Genomic DNA, 16,464 nt, shown 5'->3' with positions numbered 1-16,464 from the left:
TCTTCAGAGTGGAGGGCGGGATATAAATCCAAAATCTTCATCTACCTCACAGGGTGTCTGTTGTGGGGGGGGGGGAAGGTAAAGGAGATTGTGGGCCGCTCTGAGACTCTTCAGAGTGGAGGGCGGGATATAAATCCAATATCTTCATCTACCTCACAGGGTGTCTGTTGTGGGGGGGGAAGGTAAAGGAGATTGTGGGCTGCTCTGAGACTCTTCAGAGTGGAGGGCGGGATATAAATCCAATATCTTCATCTACCTCACAGGGTGTCTGTTGTGGGGGGGGGAAGGTAAAGGAGATTGTGGGCCGCTCTGAGACTCTTCAGAGTGGAGGGCGGGATATAAATCCAATATCTTCATCTACCTCACAGGGTGTCTGTTGTGGGGGAGGAGGGAAAGGAGATTGTGAGCCACTCTGAGACTCTTCAGAGTGGAGGGTGGGATATAAATCCAATATCTTCATCTACCTCACATGGTGTCTGTTGTGGGGAGGAAGGGGAAGGAGATTGTGAGCCGCTCTGAGACTCTTCAGAGTGGAGGGTGGGATATAAATCCAATATCTTCATCTACCTCACGGGGTGTCTGTTGTGGGGGGGGGGAAGGTAAAGGAGATTGTGAGCCGCTCTGAGACTCTTCGGAGTGGAGGGCAGGATGTAAATCCAATATCTTCATCTACCTCACAGGGTGTCTGTTGTGGGGGGGGGGGAGGTAAAGGAGATTGTGGACCGCTCTGAGACTCTTCAGAGTGGAGGGCGGGATATAAATCCAAAATCTTCATCTACCTCACAGGTTGTCTGTTGTGGGGGGGGAGGTAAGGAGATTGTGGGCTGCTCTGAGACTCTTCAGAGTGGAGGGCGGGATATAAATCCAATATCTTCATCTACCTCACAGGGTGTCTGTTGTGGGGGGGGGAAGAAGGTAAAGGAGATGGTGAGCCACTCTGAGACTCTTCGGAGTGGAGGGCGGGATATAAATCCAATATCTTCTTCTTCTTCTACACAGAGCAGGCTACAGAAGAAGAAGATAACTAGATTCTCAGTTCTAACCCAACTACTCAGCAATTTTGTGGATATTCAATGAGAACTGATAAAAGGGTTAGAATGGATAAAGGAAGTCTTCACCCAAAGGGTGATTAACATGTGGAATTCACTGCCACAGGAGGTGGTGGCGGCTACAAACATAGCCAGCTTCAAGAGGGAATGGGATAAAAATATGGAGCAGAGGTCCATCTCGTGAGCAAAAATTTCTACTTTGTGAGCGGATGGCATTAAACTTGCGAGCTACTGGCATTAAAGTTGTGAGTTACTGTATACATTAGTGTGCTCTGGGGTCATCCTCCTGAGCTAAGACAAAAATGTGTGAGCTGAAGGCTAAAAATTTGTGAGGTGGCTGACCCAAGGCCATTCCAGCAGGTGCAAGTGGAGGAGTGGGGAATCAAACCCGGTTCTCCTAGAGAAGAGTCCGCACACTTCACCACTACACCAAACTGGCTCTCGAGCCATAAATTGGCTGCTATTTGATGACACTTTTCACCACCAAGCTGATCTCCATTTCATAAAGGTGGACACATATACGCAGGATTTTCTTTGGTAGCAGGAACTCCTTTGCATATTAGGCCACACACCCCCAAATGCAGCCAATTCTCCTGGAGCTTACAGAAGGCCCTGTACGAAGAGCCCTGTAAGCTGCAGGAGGATTGGCTACATTGGGGGTGTGTGTGTGGCCTAATATGCAAAGGAGCTCCTGCTACCAAAACAAGAAGATGAAGATATTGGATTTATATCCCGCCCTCCACTCTGAAGAGTCTCAGAGCGGCTCACAATCTGCTTTATCTTCCTCCCCCACAACAGACATCCTGTGAGGTGGGTGGGGCTGGAGAGGGCTCTCACAGCAGCTGCCCTTTCAAGGACAACCTCTGCCAGAGCTATGGCTGACCCAAGGCTATTCCAGCAGGTGCAAGTGGAGGAGTGGGGAATCAAACCCAGTTCTCCCGGATAAGAGTCCACACACTTAAACACTACACCAAACTGGCTCTGCAAAGGTTGACGTGGGGCTGAGAGAGCTCTCCCAGAAGCTACCCTTTCAAAGACCGTTCTGCCAGAGTTATGGCTGAACCAAGGCCATTCCAGAAGGTGCAAGTGGGGGAGTGGGGAATCAAACCCGGTTCTCCAGATAAGAGTCCACACACTTAAACACTACACCAAACTGCCTCTCAAAGGTTACGTGGGGCTGAGAGAGCTCTCCCAGAAGCTGCCTTTTCAAGGACCGTTCTGCCAGAACTATGGCTGACCCAAGGCCATTCCAGAAGATGCAAGTGGAGGAGTGGGGAATCAAACCCGGTTCTCCCAGATAAGAGTCCACACACTTAAACACTACACCAAACTGGCTCTCAAAGGTTACGTGGGGCTGAGAGAGCTCTCCCAGAAGCTGCCCTTTCAAAGACCGTTCTGCGAGAGCTATGGCTGACCCAAGGCCATTCCAGCAGGTGCAAGTGGAGGAGTGGGGAATCAAACCCAGTTCTCCCAGATAAGAGTCCGCACACTTAACCACTACACCAAACTGGCTCTCCTTCCTTCCTTCCTTCCTCTCTCTCTCTCTGCATGCATATTTATAGAGACGCCCAACGTATAACAACCCCTAGCGATCTCGTCTAGCGATGCCTGCAACAGAGGAGACAAACGGCACATGCCGCTAGGAAGCGATGGATTTCCACCATCCGAGGATTCTCACCTTGAACAGCTCCTTCAGCTCCTCCCGGGACACCTCCAGCCTCTCGAAAGGGTGCTTCTCTTCCACGATGCCCTTGCAGAGCTCTTCCAGCACCGGCAGGTCTTTCTCCTGCACGCTCCTGCAAAGGAGAGAAGGAAGGAAGGCAGAACCTTCGTAACCATATCAAGCAGCAACCAAGGATGAGGCCCAACGCTTCACGGAAGCCGAGAGAGGGAAGGAGCTCCGGGCCAAGGACGCGGACCCGGAGAAGGTTCCGTTCGCTCAAATCTTCGGTCGGGCCTTCTAAGGAGTTTCTTTCTCCACTCAGCAGAGCCAAAGGAAGAAACAGAAACCATTGGAGGTCATTTCCCATACTCTCGAGTAGATGAAACGTTATAATTCTAGAATCATAGAGTTGGAAGGGACCTCCAGGATCATCTAGTCCAACCCCCTGCACAAGGCAGGAGACTCACAAACATCTCCCTCTAAATACACAGGATCTTCATTGCTCTCAGATGGCCATCTAGTCTCTGTTGAAAAACCTCCAAAGAAGGAGAGCCCACCACCTCCTGAGGAGGAAGCCTGTTCCACTGAGGAACTGCTCTTAACAGTCATAGAATCATAGAATGGAAGACACCTCCAGGGTCATCTAGTCCAACCCCCTGCACAATGCAGGAAACTCACCAACACCTCCCCCTAAATTCACAGGATCCTCATTGCTGTCAGATGGCCATCTAGCCTGTTTGAAAGCCTCCAAGGAAGGAGAGCCCACCACCTCCCGAGGAGGAAGCCTGTTCCACTGAGGAACCGCTCTTAACAGTCATAGAATCCTAGAGTTGGGAGGGACCTACAGGGTCATCGAGTTCAACCCCCTGAACAACGCAGGAAACTCACAAACACCTCCCTCTAAATTCACAGGATCCTCATTGCTGTCAGATGGCCATCTAGCCTCTGATTCAAAACCTCCAAGGAAGGAGAGCCCACCACTTCCGAGGAAGCCCATTCCACTGAGAAACCACTCATAGAATCAATTAACAGCCAAAGAATCATAGAATTGGAAGAGACCTCCAGGGTCATCTTGTCTAGTCTGGGAGAACCAGGTTTGATTCCCCACTACTCCACCTACACCTGTTGATGTGATCTTGGGTCAACCGCAAGTTCTCACAGAGGGGTTCCTCTCGAGTGCACGGTGCCCTGCTCCCTCTAGACCCTCATGCTCCCTGGCAGCAACGGGGCTGCCACGTTCAGAGCGGGGCTCATCTAAGACGTCCACGAGAGTCTTCTCCGAGTGCCTAACTGACTGTCTCTGCTTCTCCAGGTCAGTCACCTCGGCCTCAAGGGTACAAACTCGTTCCCTGAGGACCAGGAGCTCCTTGCATCGAGCACACACCCAAGACTTCTGTCCTGTGGGCAGATAGTCATACATGTGACACTCAGAGCAAAACACTGGAAAGCCCCCACCTCCCTGCTGGCATTCTACTTTCATTATATATATATATGTGTGTGTGTGTATGTGCTTGTGTGTGTATAATTTTTTTTTTTGCCACTGTGTGACACAAAGTGTTGGACTGGATGGGCCATGGGCCTGATCCCAACAGGGCTTCTCTTCTGTTCTTACATGACACAGAGTGTTGGACTGGATGGGCCACTGGCCTGATCCAACACGGCTTCTCTTATGTTCTTATGTGACACAGTGTTGGACTGGATGGGCCACTGGCCTGATCCAACATGGCTTCTCTTATGTTCTTATGTGACACAGAGTGTTGGACTGGATGGGCCATTGGCCTGATCCAACAGGGCTTCTCTTATGTTCTTATGTGACACAGAGTGTTGGACTGGATGGGCCATTGGCCTGATCCAACAGGGCTCCTCTTATGTTCTTATGTTGTTTACCTTGACTTCCAGAAAGCTTTTGATAAAGTTCCTCATCAAAGGCTCCTTAGAAAGCTTGAGAATCATGGAGTAAAAGGACAGGTCCTCTTGTGGATCAAAAACTGGCTGAGTAATAGGAAGCAGAGAGTGAGTATAAATGGGCAGTCTTCGCAGTGGAGGGACGGTAAGCAGTGGGGTGCCGCAGGTCTCGGTACTGGGTCCCATGCTCTTTAACTTGTTCATAAATGATTTAGAGTTGGGAGTGAGCAGTGAAGTGGCCAAGGTTTGCAGATGACACTAAATTGTTCAGGGTGGTGAGAACCAGAGAGGATTGTGAGGAACTCCAAAGGGATCTGTTGAGGCTGGGTGAGTGGGCGTCAACGTGGCAGATGTGGTTCAATGTGGCCAAGTGCAAAGTAATGCACATTGGGGCTAAGAATCCCAGCTACAAATACAAGTTGATGGGGGTGTGAACTGGCAGAGACTGACCAAGAGAGAGATCTTGGGGTCATGATAGATAACTCACTGAAAGTGTCAAGACAGTGTGCGTTTGCAATAAAAAAGGCCAACGCCATGCTGGGAATTATTAGGAAGGGAATTGAAAACAAATCAGCCAGTATCATAATGCCCCTGTATAAATCGATGGTGCGGTCTCATTTGGAGTACTGTGTGCAGTTCTGGTCGCTGCACCTCAAAAAGGATATTATAGCTTTAGAGAAGGTGCAGAGAAGGGCAACTAGAATGATTAAAGGGCTGGAGCACTTTCCCTATGAAGAAAGGTTGAAACGCTTGGGACTCTTTAGCTTGGAGAAACGTCGACTGCGGGGTGACATGATAGAGGTTTACAAGATAATGCATGGGATGGAGAAAGTAGAGAAAGAAGTACTTTTCTCCCTTTCTCACAATACAAGAACTCGTGGGCATTCGATGAAATTGCTGAGCAGACAGGTTAAAACGGATAAAAGGAAGTACTTCTTCACCCAAAGGGTGATTAACATGTGGAATTCACTGCCACAGGAGGTGGTGGCGGCCACAAGTATAGCCACCTTCAAGTGGGGTTTAGATAAAAATATGGAGCACAGGTCCATCAGTGGCTATTAGCCACAGTGTATGTGTGTATATAACATTTTTTGCCACTGTGTGACACAGAGGGTTGGACTTGATGGGCCGTTGGCCTGATCCAACATGGCTTCTCTTATGTTCTTATGTGGACACAGAGTGTTGGACTGGAGGGGCCACTGGCCTGATCCAACATGGCTCCTCTTATGTTCTTATGTGACACAGAGTGTTGGACTGGAGGGGCCACTGGCCTGATCCAACATGGCTTCTCTCATGTTCTTATGTGACACAGAGTGTTGGACTGGAGGGGCCACTGGCCTGATCCAACATGGCTTCTCTCATGTTCTTATGTGACACAGAGTGTTGGACTGGAGGGGCCACTGGGCCTGATCCAACATGGCTCCTCTTATGTTCTTATGTGACACAGAGTGTTGGACTGGAGGGGCCACTGGCCTGATCCAACATGGCTTCTCTCATGTTCTTATGTGACACAGAGTGTTGGACTGGAGGGGCCACTGCCTGATCCAACAGGGCTTCTCTTATGTTCTTATGTGACACAGAGTGTTGGACTGGATGGGCCACTGGCCTGATCCAACATGGCTTCTCTTATGTTCTTATGTCACACAGAGTGTTGGACTGGAGGGGCCACTGGCCTGATCCGACATGGCTTCTCTTGTGTTCTTATGTGGCTCAGAGTGTTGGACTGGAGGGCCATTGGCCTGATCCGACATGCTTCTCTTGTGTTCTTATGTGGCTCAGAGTGTTGGACTGGAGGGGCCATTGGCCTGATCCAACAGGGCTTCTCTTATGTTCTTATGTGACACAGAGTGTTGGACTGGAGGGGCCACTGGCCTGATCCGACATGGCTTCTCTTGTGTTCTTATGTGACACAGAGTGTTGGACTGGAGGGGCCACTGCCTGATCCGACATGGCTTCTCTTGTGTTCTTATGTGGCTCAGAGTGTTGGACTGGAGGGGGCCATTGGCCTGATCCGACATGGCTTCTCTTGTGTTCTTATGTGGCTCAGAGTGTTGGACTGGAGGGGCCATTGGCCTGATCCAACAGGGCTTCTCTTATGTTCTTATGTGACACAGGAGTGTTGGACTGGAGGGGCCACTGGCCTGATCCGACATGGCTTCTCTTGTGTTCTTATGTGACACAGAGTGTTGGACTGGAGGGGCCACTGGCCTGATCCGACATGGCTTCTCTTGTGTTCTTATGTGGCTCAGAGTGTTGGACTGGAGGGGCCATTGGCCTGATCCGACATGGCTTCTCTTGTGTTCTTATGTGGCTCAGAGTGTTGGACTGGAGGGGCCATTGGCCTGATCGACATGGCTTCTCTTGTGTTCTTATGTGGCTCAGAGTGTTGGACTGGAGGGGCCACTGGCCTGATCCGACATGGCTTCTCTTGTGTTCTTATGTGGCTCAGAGTGTTGGACTGGAGGGGCCATTGGCCTGATCCGACATGGCTTCTCTGTGTTCTTATGTGGCTCAGAGTGTTGGACTGGAGGGGCCACTGCCTGATCCGACATGGCTTCTCTTGTGTTCTTATGTGGCTCAGAGTGTTGGACTGGAGGGGCCATTGGCCTGATCCGACATGGCTTCTCTTGTGTTCTTATGTGGCTCAGAGTGTTGGACTGGAGGGGCCACTGGCCTGATCCGACATGGCTTCTCTTGTGTTCTTATGTGACACAGAGTGTTGGACTGGAGGGGCCACTGGCCTGATCCGACATGGCTTCTCTTGTGTTCTTATGTGGCTCAGAGTGTTGGACTGGAGGGGCCATTGGCCTGATCCAACATGGCTTCTCTTGTGTTCTTATGTGGCTCAGAGTGTTGGACTGGAGGGGCCATTGGCCTGATCCGACATGGCTTCTCTTGTGTTCTTATGTGGCTCAGAGTGTTGGACTGGAGGGGCCACTGGCCTGATCCGACATGGCTTCTCTTGTGTTCTTATGTGGCTCAGAGTGTTGGACTGGAGGGGCCATTGGCCTGATCCGACATGGCTTCTCTTGTGTTCTTATGTGGCTCAGAGTGTTGGACTGGAGGGGCCACTGGCCTGATCCGACATGGCTTCTCTTGTGTTCTTATGTGGCTCAGAGTGTTGGACTGGAGGGGCCATTGGCCTGATCCGACATGGCTTCTCTTGTGTTCTTATGTGGCTCAGAGTGTTGGACTGGAGGGGCCATTGGCCTGATCCGACATGGCTTCTCTTGTGTTCTTATGTGGCTCAGAGTGTTGGACTGGAGGGGCCATTGGCCTGATCCAACATGGCTTCTCTTGTGTTCTTATGTGGCTCAGAGTGTTGGACTGGAGGGGCCATTGGCCTGATCCGACATGGCTTCTCTTGTGTTCTTATGTGGCTCAGAGTGTTGGACTGGAGGGGCCACTGGCCTGATCCGACATGGCTTCTCTTGTGTTCTTATGTGGCTCAGAGTGTTGGACTGGAGGGGCCATTGGCCTGATCCGACATGGCTTCTCTTGTGTTCTTATGTGGCTCAGAGTGTTGGACTGGAGGGGCCATTGGCCTGATCCGACATGGCTTCTCTTGTGTTCTTATGTGGCTCAGAGTGTTGGACTGGAGGGGCCACTGGCCTGATCCAACATGGCTTCTCTTGTGTTCTTATGTGGCTCAGAGTGTTGGACTGGAGGGGCCATTGGCCTGATCCAACAGGGCTTCTCTTATGTTCTTATGTGACACAGAGTGTTGGACTGGAGGGGCCACTGGCCTGATCCGACATGGCTTCTCTTGTGTTCTTATGTGACACAGAGTGTTGGACTGGAGGGGCCACTGGCCTGATCCGACATGGCTCCTCTTATGTTCTTATGTGACACAGAGTGTTGGACTGGAGGGGCCATTGGCCTGATCCAACAGGGCTTCTCTGATGTTCTTATGTTCGAGGGCAGTTTCTGTCAGAGCTCTCTCAGCTCCACCTACTTCGCAGGGCGTGGGAAGGGAAAGGAGAGTGTAAGGTGCTCCGAGACTCCTTCGTGTAGCGAACGGCGGGATATAAACCCAATCTTTTTCTTCTTCTTCTAAAGACTAAACAAATCCGTGGCAGGAGAAGAGCTTTAAGGCACCACTGGGTCTTGTGACTGAGTAATACCATCTATTAGAAACTGTGAAACACCAGCAAAGACCACTGACGGTTATAACTGAAAGAACCAATTTGAAATTGAATTGCCTGCTGAAGAACGTCTTGAAATCCGCCTGTCTAGTTTGAAGTAGGACTGCTGACTTTGTATTTTAATAATTTTAGTACTGCATTGTTTTCTTATCTGCGGCTGATAAGGCAGTTGGTCCCCTACCTTGAACGCAGCGACTTGGCGACAGTGATCCACGCCACGGTCACCTCAAGACTGGATTACTGCAATGCCCTCTACATGGGGCTGCCCTTGTCTCAAACCCGGAAGCTTCAACTAGTGCAGAACGCAGCCGCCAGGTTGTTAATGGGCCTTCCTTTACGGGAACACATTCAGCCTGTGCTGAAGGCGCTGCACTGTTTGCCTATTGCAAGGGTGGGCAACGGTAGTTCTCCAGATTTTTTTTTTTTGCCTACAACTCCCATCAGCCCCAGCCATTGGCCATGCTGGCTGGGCCTCATGGGAGTTGTAGGCACAAAATATCTGGAGAACTACCGTTGGCCATCCCTGGCCTATTGCATACCAGGTTCATTTCAAGGTGTTGGTTCTCAACTTTAAGGCCCTCTGTGGAGAAACGCCATCTTATTTGGGAAGGAACATGAAACTGCGAAGCAGGCTTTGGCCTAGCCTTCCCCTCACTCCCCCCCTCCCTTCCAGAGTTAAACCATCAACTCTAGGGGGATAGCCTCCTAGAGAGACAGGAAGTTCTTTTGTTCTTGGCATGTGAGTTAACCAGGAAGAGAGTTTTTAGTTCTCAACTGGCGCTCGAGGGAGCATGTGGTGAGCATGGGGGCTCCTGCCTGTGAGGCCCCCAGGCAGTCAGACCAAGTAAGTCATCCCCAAGGTGGGGCAAGTTTAGACCAGGGACAGTAGGATGCGTTTATAACACCTTTCCTTTGTCATGCTCTTTGCTGTGCGGGTGCTGTGCTGTGCTAACTTTTTATATGCAACTGTTTTTGTTTTGTTTTTCTTTCCCTTTCTTTTTCTCTTGTAAATAAATATTTTTTTTTCTGTTTTGAATGCTGGCAGTCAAACTCTGTACCACATAGATCCCCAACCGCTTTAGACCACGCTGCGTTAAGAAGGGGGCCCCGGGGAAGGGGGAAGGCATGCAGTTGGATAAGGTGCCAATCCTCCAGGGGTTCCCCAAAGAAGTGCTGCGGTCTCTGTGATACCCAAGTACAGGGTGGCAGAGGACCTTGAGGCCTGGCCTCACAGCTGGAGAGGGGGATTGGGAGTCCTGTTCCTCTCAATCTGAACCCCTAGACTGAGCAGGTGGTGGCAGCGAGCCCAAGGGGCAGGAGGAGAAATAGCTCCCTCCAGGAGTTGGCGACTCAATAGGGAGCTGACGGGACCGGGTCTGAAGGCAGAATCGGGCCGATTCCGCCACACCCTCTATGGCCAGGGGCCTGCATACCGTAGGGACCGTCTTTCCCCTCACGTTCCCCAGAGAGCACTTCAGTCTGGATCACAAAATCTACTTACAATCCCCAATCCTAAGGAGGCCAAGCTCATGACAGCTAGAGCCGGAGCCTTCTCTGTAGTGGCTCCATGCTGGTGGAACGAGTTGCCAGAAGAGGTCAGGGCCCTGCGAGAGCTCATACGGTTCCGCGGGGCCTGTAAGACGGCACTCTTGCACCAGGCATGCAGGTATGCAGGCTGGTCACTACAGTGCTAGGTAACGTATGAGCCATCCCTTAATCCACCGTACAGCAGCTGCGGAGAAGGCAACTTAAGATCGGTTTCCAGAAAATCGGAAACGAAGATTATAGCGCTGCAATATTTTACCTATTTTATGTTTTTATATTATTTATTTATTTATTACTTTCAATTTATATCCCGCCCTCTCCGCAAGCGGACTCGGAGCGGCTTACAACATCATAAAATACAATCAATCCAATAAAACATCTCTCTCTCTCTCGGCTTGGCTTCGCGAACGAAGATTTAAGAAGGGTGCAGTAGTCCACGTCTGCTGCAGGCTCGCTGGTGGCTGACAAGACCAATGCGGGACAGGCAGGTCCGGCCACAGTGGCTGCAGGGAAAAGTCTGATTTGGGGTTGGTGCTGTAGCAGTGCGATTCTTCCTCAATCTCCTTTTGTCCTCAAGACCAGCTATGCGTGCGTTCTCAAAAGAAGAGACAGCCTGGTGGATGGTGTGCCTCCATGCTTTGCGATCTGAGGCTAGGTCAGACCACTGGTGATGGTTGATGCGACAGGTGCCAAGGGATTTCTTCAAGGAGTCCTTGTACCTCTTCTTTGGTGCCCCTCTCTTTCGATGGCCGGTGGAGAGTTCGCCATACAGGGCAATCTTGGGAAGGCGGTGGTTTTCCATCCTAGAAATATGCCCTGCCCAGCGCAGCTGCGTCTTCAGCAGCAGTGCCTCGATAAAACCATAATTTACGTATATCAGCTTTAAAACCATTCTATGGCGCTATTTCTGTACAGTATAGGCGGTATTGAATTCTCGACTGTGATCACCAGCATTCTGTAAGATTTATTTATTTATTTTATTTAGAATTTATATCCCGCCCTTCCCACGAATGGCTCAGGGCGGCTGTCCGGTGGCAGCCCTTTTTCAGTCAAACAGCAAAAGCCGGTGGGGAGGGCGGGATATAAATAAAATGTGTTGTTGTTGTTTAAACAATTCGGTCTTACAGGCCCTGCGGAACGCAGACAAATCCCGCGGGGCCCTTATGGCTTCCGGAAGGGTGTTCCAAACTTCTGGTGCTGCCACCGAAAAAGCCCTGGATCTCGTCGTACACAGCCTGGCTTCTTTTGGGCCAGGGGCAGACAGCAGATTTTTTTGTCCCTGATCGCAGTGCTATATCGCAGGGATATATGGGGAAAGGTGGTCCCGTAGATAGGCAGGTCCCTGACCATAAAGGGCGTTGAAGGTTAGTACCAACACCTTGAAGCGAACTCGGAACACAACAGGCAACCAGTGCAGCTCCCCCAGCACTGGCCGAATGTGCTCCCATCGCGGCAGCCCCATTAACAGCCGCGCCGCAGCATTCTGCACTAGTTGTAGTCTCCGGGTTAGCATCGAGGGTAGCCCCACGTAGAGAGCATTACAGTGATCTATTCTTGAGGTGACCGTAGCATGGATTACCGTCGCTAAGTCGTTGCGCTCCAGGTAAGGGGCCAGCTGCCGCGCTTGCCGAAGATGAAAAAAGGCAGATCTAACCGTGGCTGCTACCTGGGCCTCCATTGTGAGGGAGGACTCAAGAAGCACGCCTAAGCTCTTGACCTTAGGGACCGGTATCAGTGGTACCCCGTCAAGGGCCGGCAGCTGGATCTCTCCCCCCGGACCGCCCCGACGCAGTCTGAGTCAAGAAGCCACGGCTTGTAGCGCCAGGTCTAGATTTTCCAGGGTACAGTCACACTGGCCACCCATCAATAGATAGAGCTGGATGTCATCCGCATATTGATGGCAACCCAGTCCATACCTCCTGACAATCTGGGCAAGGGGGCGTATTTAGATACTCTACGGGTTATGGTTTTAATGTATTATTGTGTTGACTCAGGCACGTGCATGTCTCTGTGAGCCGGCCTGAGCTCGCCGAGGTGAGGAGGGCGGGATACAAACGGAATAAAATAAAATAAATGAGTTTATACTTCAGTTGAAGAAGAAGATGAAGATATTGGATTTATATCCCGCCCTCCACTCTAAAGAGTCTCAGAGCGGCTCCCAATCTCCTTTACCTTCCTCCCCCACAACAGACACCCTGTGAGGTAGATGAAGATACTGGATTTATATCCCGCCCTCCACTCCGAAGAGTCTCAGTGCGGCTCACAATCTCCTTCCCCTTCCTCCCCCACAACAGACACCCTGTGAGGTAGATGAAGATATTGGATTTATATCCCGCCCTCCACTCCGAAGAGTCTCAGAGCGGCTCACAATCTCCTTCCCCTTCCTCCCCCACAACAGAAACCCTGTGAGGTAGATGAAGATACTGGATTTATATCCCGCCTTCCACTCCGAAGAGTCTCAGTGCGGCTCACAATCTCCTTTCCCTTCCTCCCCCACTACAGACACCCTGTGAGGTAGATGAAGATATTGGATTTATATCCCGCCCTCCACTCCGAAGAGTCTCAGAGCGGCTCACAATCTCCTTCCCCTTCCTCCCCCACAACAGACACCCTGTGAGGTAGATGAAGATATTGGATTTATATCCCGCCCTCCACTCCGAAGAGTCTCAGAGCGGCTCACAATCTCCTTTCCCTTCCTCCCCCACAACAGACACCCTGTGAGGTAGATGAAGATATTGGATTTATATCCCGCCCTCCACTCCGAAGAGTCTCAGAGCAGCTCACAATCTCCTTCCCCTTCCTCCCCCACAACAGACACCCTGTGAGGTAGATATTGGATTTACATCCCGCCCTCCACTCCGAAGAGTCTCAGAGCAGCTCACAATCTCCTTTACCTTCCTCCCCCACAACAGACACCCTGTGAGGTAGATGAAGTTATTGGATTTATATCCCACCCTCCACTCCGAAGAGTCTCAGAGCGGCTCACAATCTCCTTCCCCTTCCTCCCCCACAACAGACACCCTGTGAGGTAGATGAAGATATTGGATTTATATCCCGACCTCCACTCTGAAGAGTCTCAGAGCGGCTCACAATCTCCTTCCCCTTCCTCCCCCACAACAGACACCCTGTGAGGTAGATGAAGATATTGCATTTATATCCCGCCCTTCACTCCGAAGAGTCTCAGAGCGGCTCACAATCTCCTTCCCCTTCCTCCCCCACAACAGACACCCTGTGAGGTAGATGAAGATATTGCATTTATATCCCGCCCTCCACTCCGAAGAGTCTCAGAGCGGCTCACAATCTCCTTCCCCTTCCTCCCCCACAACAGACACCCTGTGAGGTAGATGAAGATATTGCATTTATATCCCGCCCTCCACTCCGAAGAGTCTCAGAGCGGCTCACAATCTCCTTCCCCTTCCTCCCCCACAACAGACACCCTGTGAGGTGGGTGGGGCTGGAGAGGGCTCTCACAGCAGCTGCCCTTTCAAGGACAACCTCTGCCAGAGCTCTGGCTGACCCAAGGCCATGCTAGCAGGTGCAAGTGGAGGAGTGGGGAATCAAACCTGGTTCTCCCAGATAAGAGTCCGCACACTTAACCACTACACCAAACCGGCTAACTTGATTGTTAGCCACCCTGGGCCCGCTTGCAAAGAGGGCAGGATAGAAACATAAGGTTAATTAAATAAATATGGAGTGATTTAGAACAAAATAAACGAAGTGATGTTGAAGTTGAATTTTGCTTATTTCTTTAGTTGCCAATTTTGTCCTTCCCCCGGCGGTTCTGCTCCCACCCCTCGTTCTTTATGACAGGGGTGGGGAACCTTTTTTCTGCCAAGGGCCGTATGGATATTTATAACATCATTCGCGGGCCATACAAAATTATCGACTTAAAAAACAGTGCTCTGCCGAGGGAGAACAATTCACGGCAGCAAAATTAATGCTAATAATTGTTTTTCTATTTGAAGTCATGTGGGGAGAGCCTAATCTGGCGCGCGCACACACACACACACACGACCCGGCACCCTAGGCAAATGCCTAGGTCCAGGGCTTTTTTGTAGAAAAAGCCCAGCAGGAACTCAGTGGCATATTAGACCACATCCCTTAATATTATCATATTAGGTCACACACTCATTAGCATATTAGGCCACACCCTCTGGGATCATCAAGTGCAAACTGAACGGTGACAGTAACTTTCCCAGGCCCTGCAGCAATTCTGGCCAGCCAGCCGGGCCCCAGGGAGGCTGCTGCACAGTACGTCTGGGCCCTGTGATCCCTGCCTGGCCCTGGGGAGGCTGCTGCACAGCGCGGCTGGGCCCCACGATCCTTGCTGGCCAGCTAGGCCCCAGGGAGGCTGCCACATGGCTCGGTTTGGCCCAGCAATCCCCGAGGGCCACAACAAGTAACCTCGAGGGCCGCATACGGCCCTAGGGACGGAGGTTCCCCCCGCCTGATTTATGAGCTCAGTTACACGAAGGCCGATACAGACCAAAAAAGGGGAGAGGAAAACACCAGAAGGTTTCTAAAGCGTATCTTGGAGGGAAGCTACACAGACAGAACTTCCAAGTTGCCCAAGGCAAATGGCACAGTTTTTGCACACACCATCCCTCCCCCCCCCCCGGTAGCCAGTCCCACCACCTCCCTCCCCGCCACCCCGTACCTTTGCTCATCCAAGTACATATCGTAGAAAAAGCCGTTCTCGGTGCTGGGCCCATGGCAAAGGAAGGCCCCATAGAACTGCTCGGCGGCCCATCCCAGGACGTGGGCGCTGGAGTGCCAGAAGAGCTGTGGGCAGAGTCAAGAAAAGGGTTAGGCTGGGCGGCACACCCCAGTCCGGGTTACTGAGAAATAACCGAGTTGCAAAATAATGCGAAACGGAATATCAATATTCACAGACGCACAACAGGCTGCCTTAACGAAGCACGGATGGTGATGGTGCACGATATGAAGAAAGGTTCAAACGCTTGGGGCTCTTTAGCTTGGAGAAACATCGACTGCGGGGTGGCATGAGAGAGGTTTACAAGATAATGCATGGGATGGAGAAGGTAGAGAAAGAAGTACTTTTCTCCCTTTCTCACAATACAAGAACGCGTGGGCATTCGATGAAATTGCTGAGCAGTCGGGTTAGAACGGATAGAAGGAAGTCCTTCTTCACCCAAAGGGTGATTAACATGTGGAATTCACTGCCACAGGAGGTGGTGGCGGCTGCAAGCATAGCCAGCTTCAAGAGGGGATTGGATAAACATCTGGAGCAGAGGTCCATCAGTGGCTGTTAGCCGCAGTATATTATTGGAACTGTCTGGGGCAGTGATGCTCTGTATTCTTGCTGCTTGGGGGGGGGGGCAAAGTGGGAGGGCTTCTAGACCCACTTGTGAACCTCCTGATGGCACTTGGGTTTTGGGGGTTTTTTGGCCACTGTGTGACAAAGAGTGTTGGACTGGATGGGCCACCCACCTCACAGGGTGTCTGTTGTGGTGGTGGGGGGAAGTAGAGGAGATTGTAAGCGCTCTGAGACTCTGATTGAGAGAGAAGAGCGGGACATAAATCTGCAGTCTTCTTCTTCTTCTTCAATGCAGACCCATGAGAGCCCGCCACTTTCTCGAAAAGGAAAAACGCCCATAATTTGGAAGGCCAGGACCTGACAGAACGGGGGAGTCACCCGACTTCCATTTCAGCGCTATGGCCTGCTTTGCTGCCGTGAACATGAAGGAGATAAGTTCATGATGAGGAGTTGAAATGTTGAAGTCATCCCATCTATCCATTAAAATTAACTGAGGTGAGAGCGGAAGGATAGGACCAGTTAACCGTTCAATTCGAAGGAAGACCCCATTCCAAAAATCTTCATTGCTGTCAGATGGCCGTCTAGCCTCCGTTGAAAAACCTCCAAGGAAGGAGAGCCCCCCACCTCCCGAGGAGGAATCCTGTTCCACTGAGGAACTACTCTTAACAGTCATAGAATCATAGAACTGGAAGAGAACTCCAGGGTCATCTAGTCCAACCCCCTGCACAATGCAGGAAACCCACAAAGACCTCCCCCTAAATCCATAGTATCCTCATTGCTGTCAGATGGCCATCTAGCCTCTGTTGAAAACCCTCCAAGGAAGGAGAGCCCACCACCTCCCTCCTGTTCCACTGAGGAACCGCTCTAAACTCACAAACC

The 16,464-nt window shown here is 51.1% G+C and overlaps 1 protein-coding gene across 1 annotated transcript in view; it reads right to left on the bottom strand.

Moving 5' to 3' along the window:
* Positions 1-16,464, bottom strand: part of TARS2 (threonyl-tRNA synthetase 2, mitochondrial) — a 73,118-nt gene that overhangs the window by 47,170 nt on the left and 9,484 nt on the right. The window contains exons 4-5 of the mRNA XM_060258667.1: positions 14,965-15,089; positions 2,728-2,845 (exon numbers count right to left, since the gene is read on the bottom strand). Coding sequence (XP_060114650.1) covers positions 2,728-2,845; positions 14,965-15,089 — 243 coding nt within the window. The remainder of the gene's footprint in view (positions 1-2,727; positions 2,846-14,964; positions 15,090-16,464) is intronic.

Source organism: Heteronotia binoei, chromosome 1 (genome assembly GCF_032191835.1).
Source record: "Heteronotia binoei isolate CCM8104 ecotype False Entrance Well chromosome 1, APGP_CSIRO_Hbin_v1, whole genome shotgun sequence".
NCBI classification, from domain to species: domain Eukaryota; kingdom Metazoa; phylum Chordata; class Lepidosauria; order Squamata; family Gekkonidae; genus Heteronotia; species Heteronotia binoei.
This window is presented reverse-complemented; position numbering and strand designations above follow the sequence as displayed.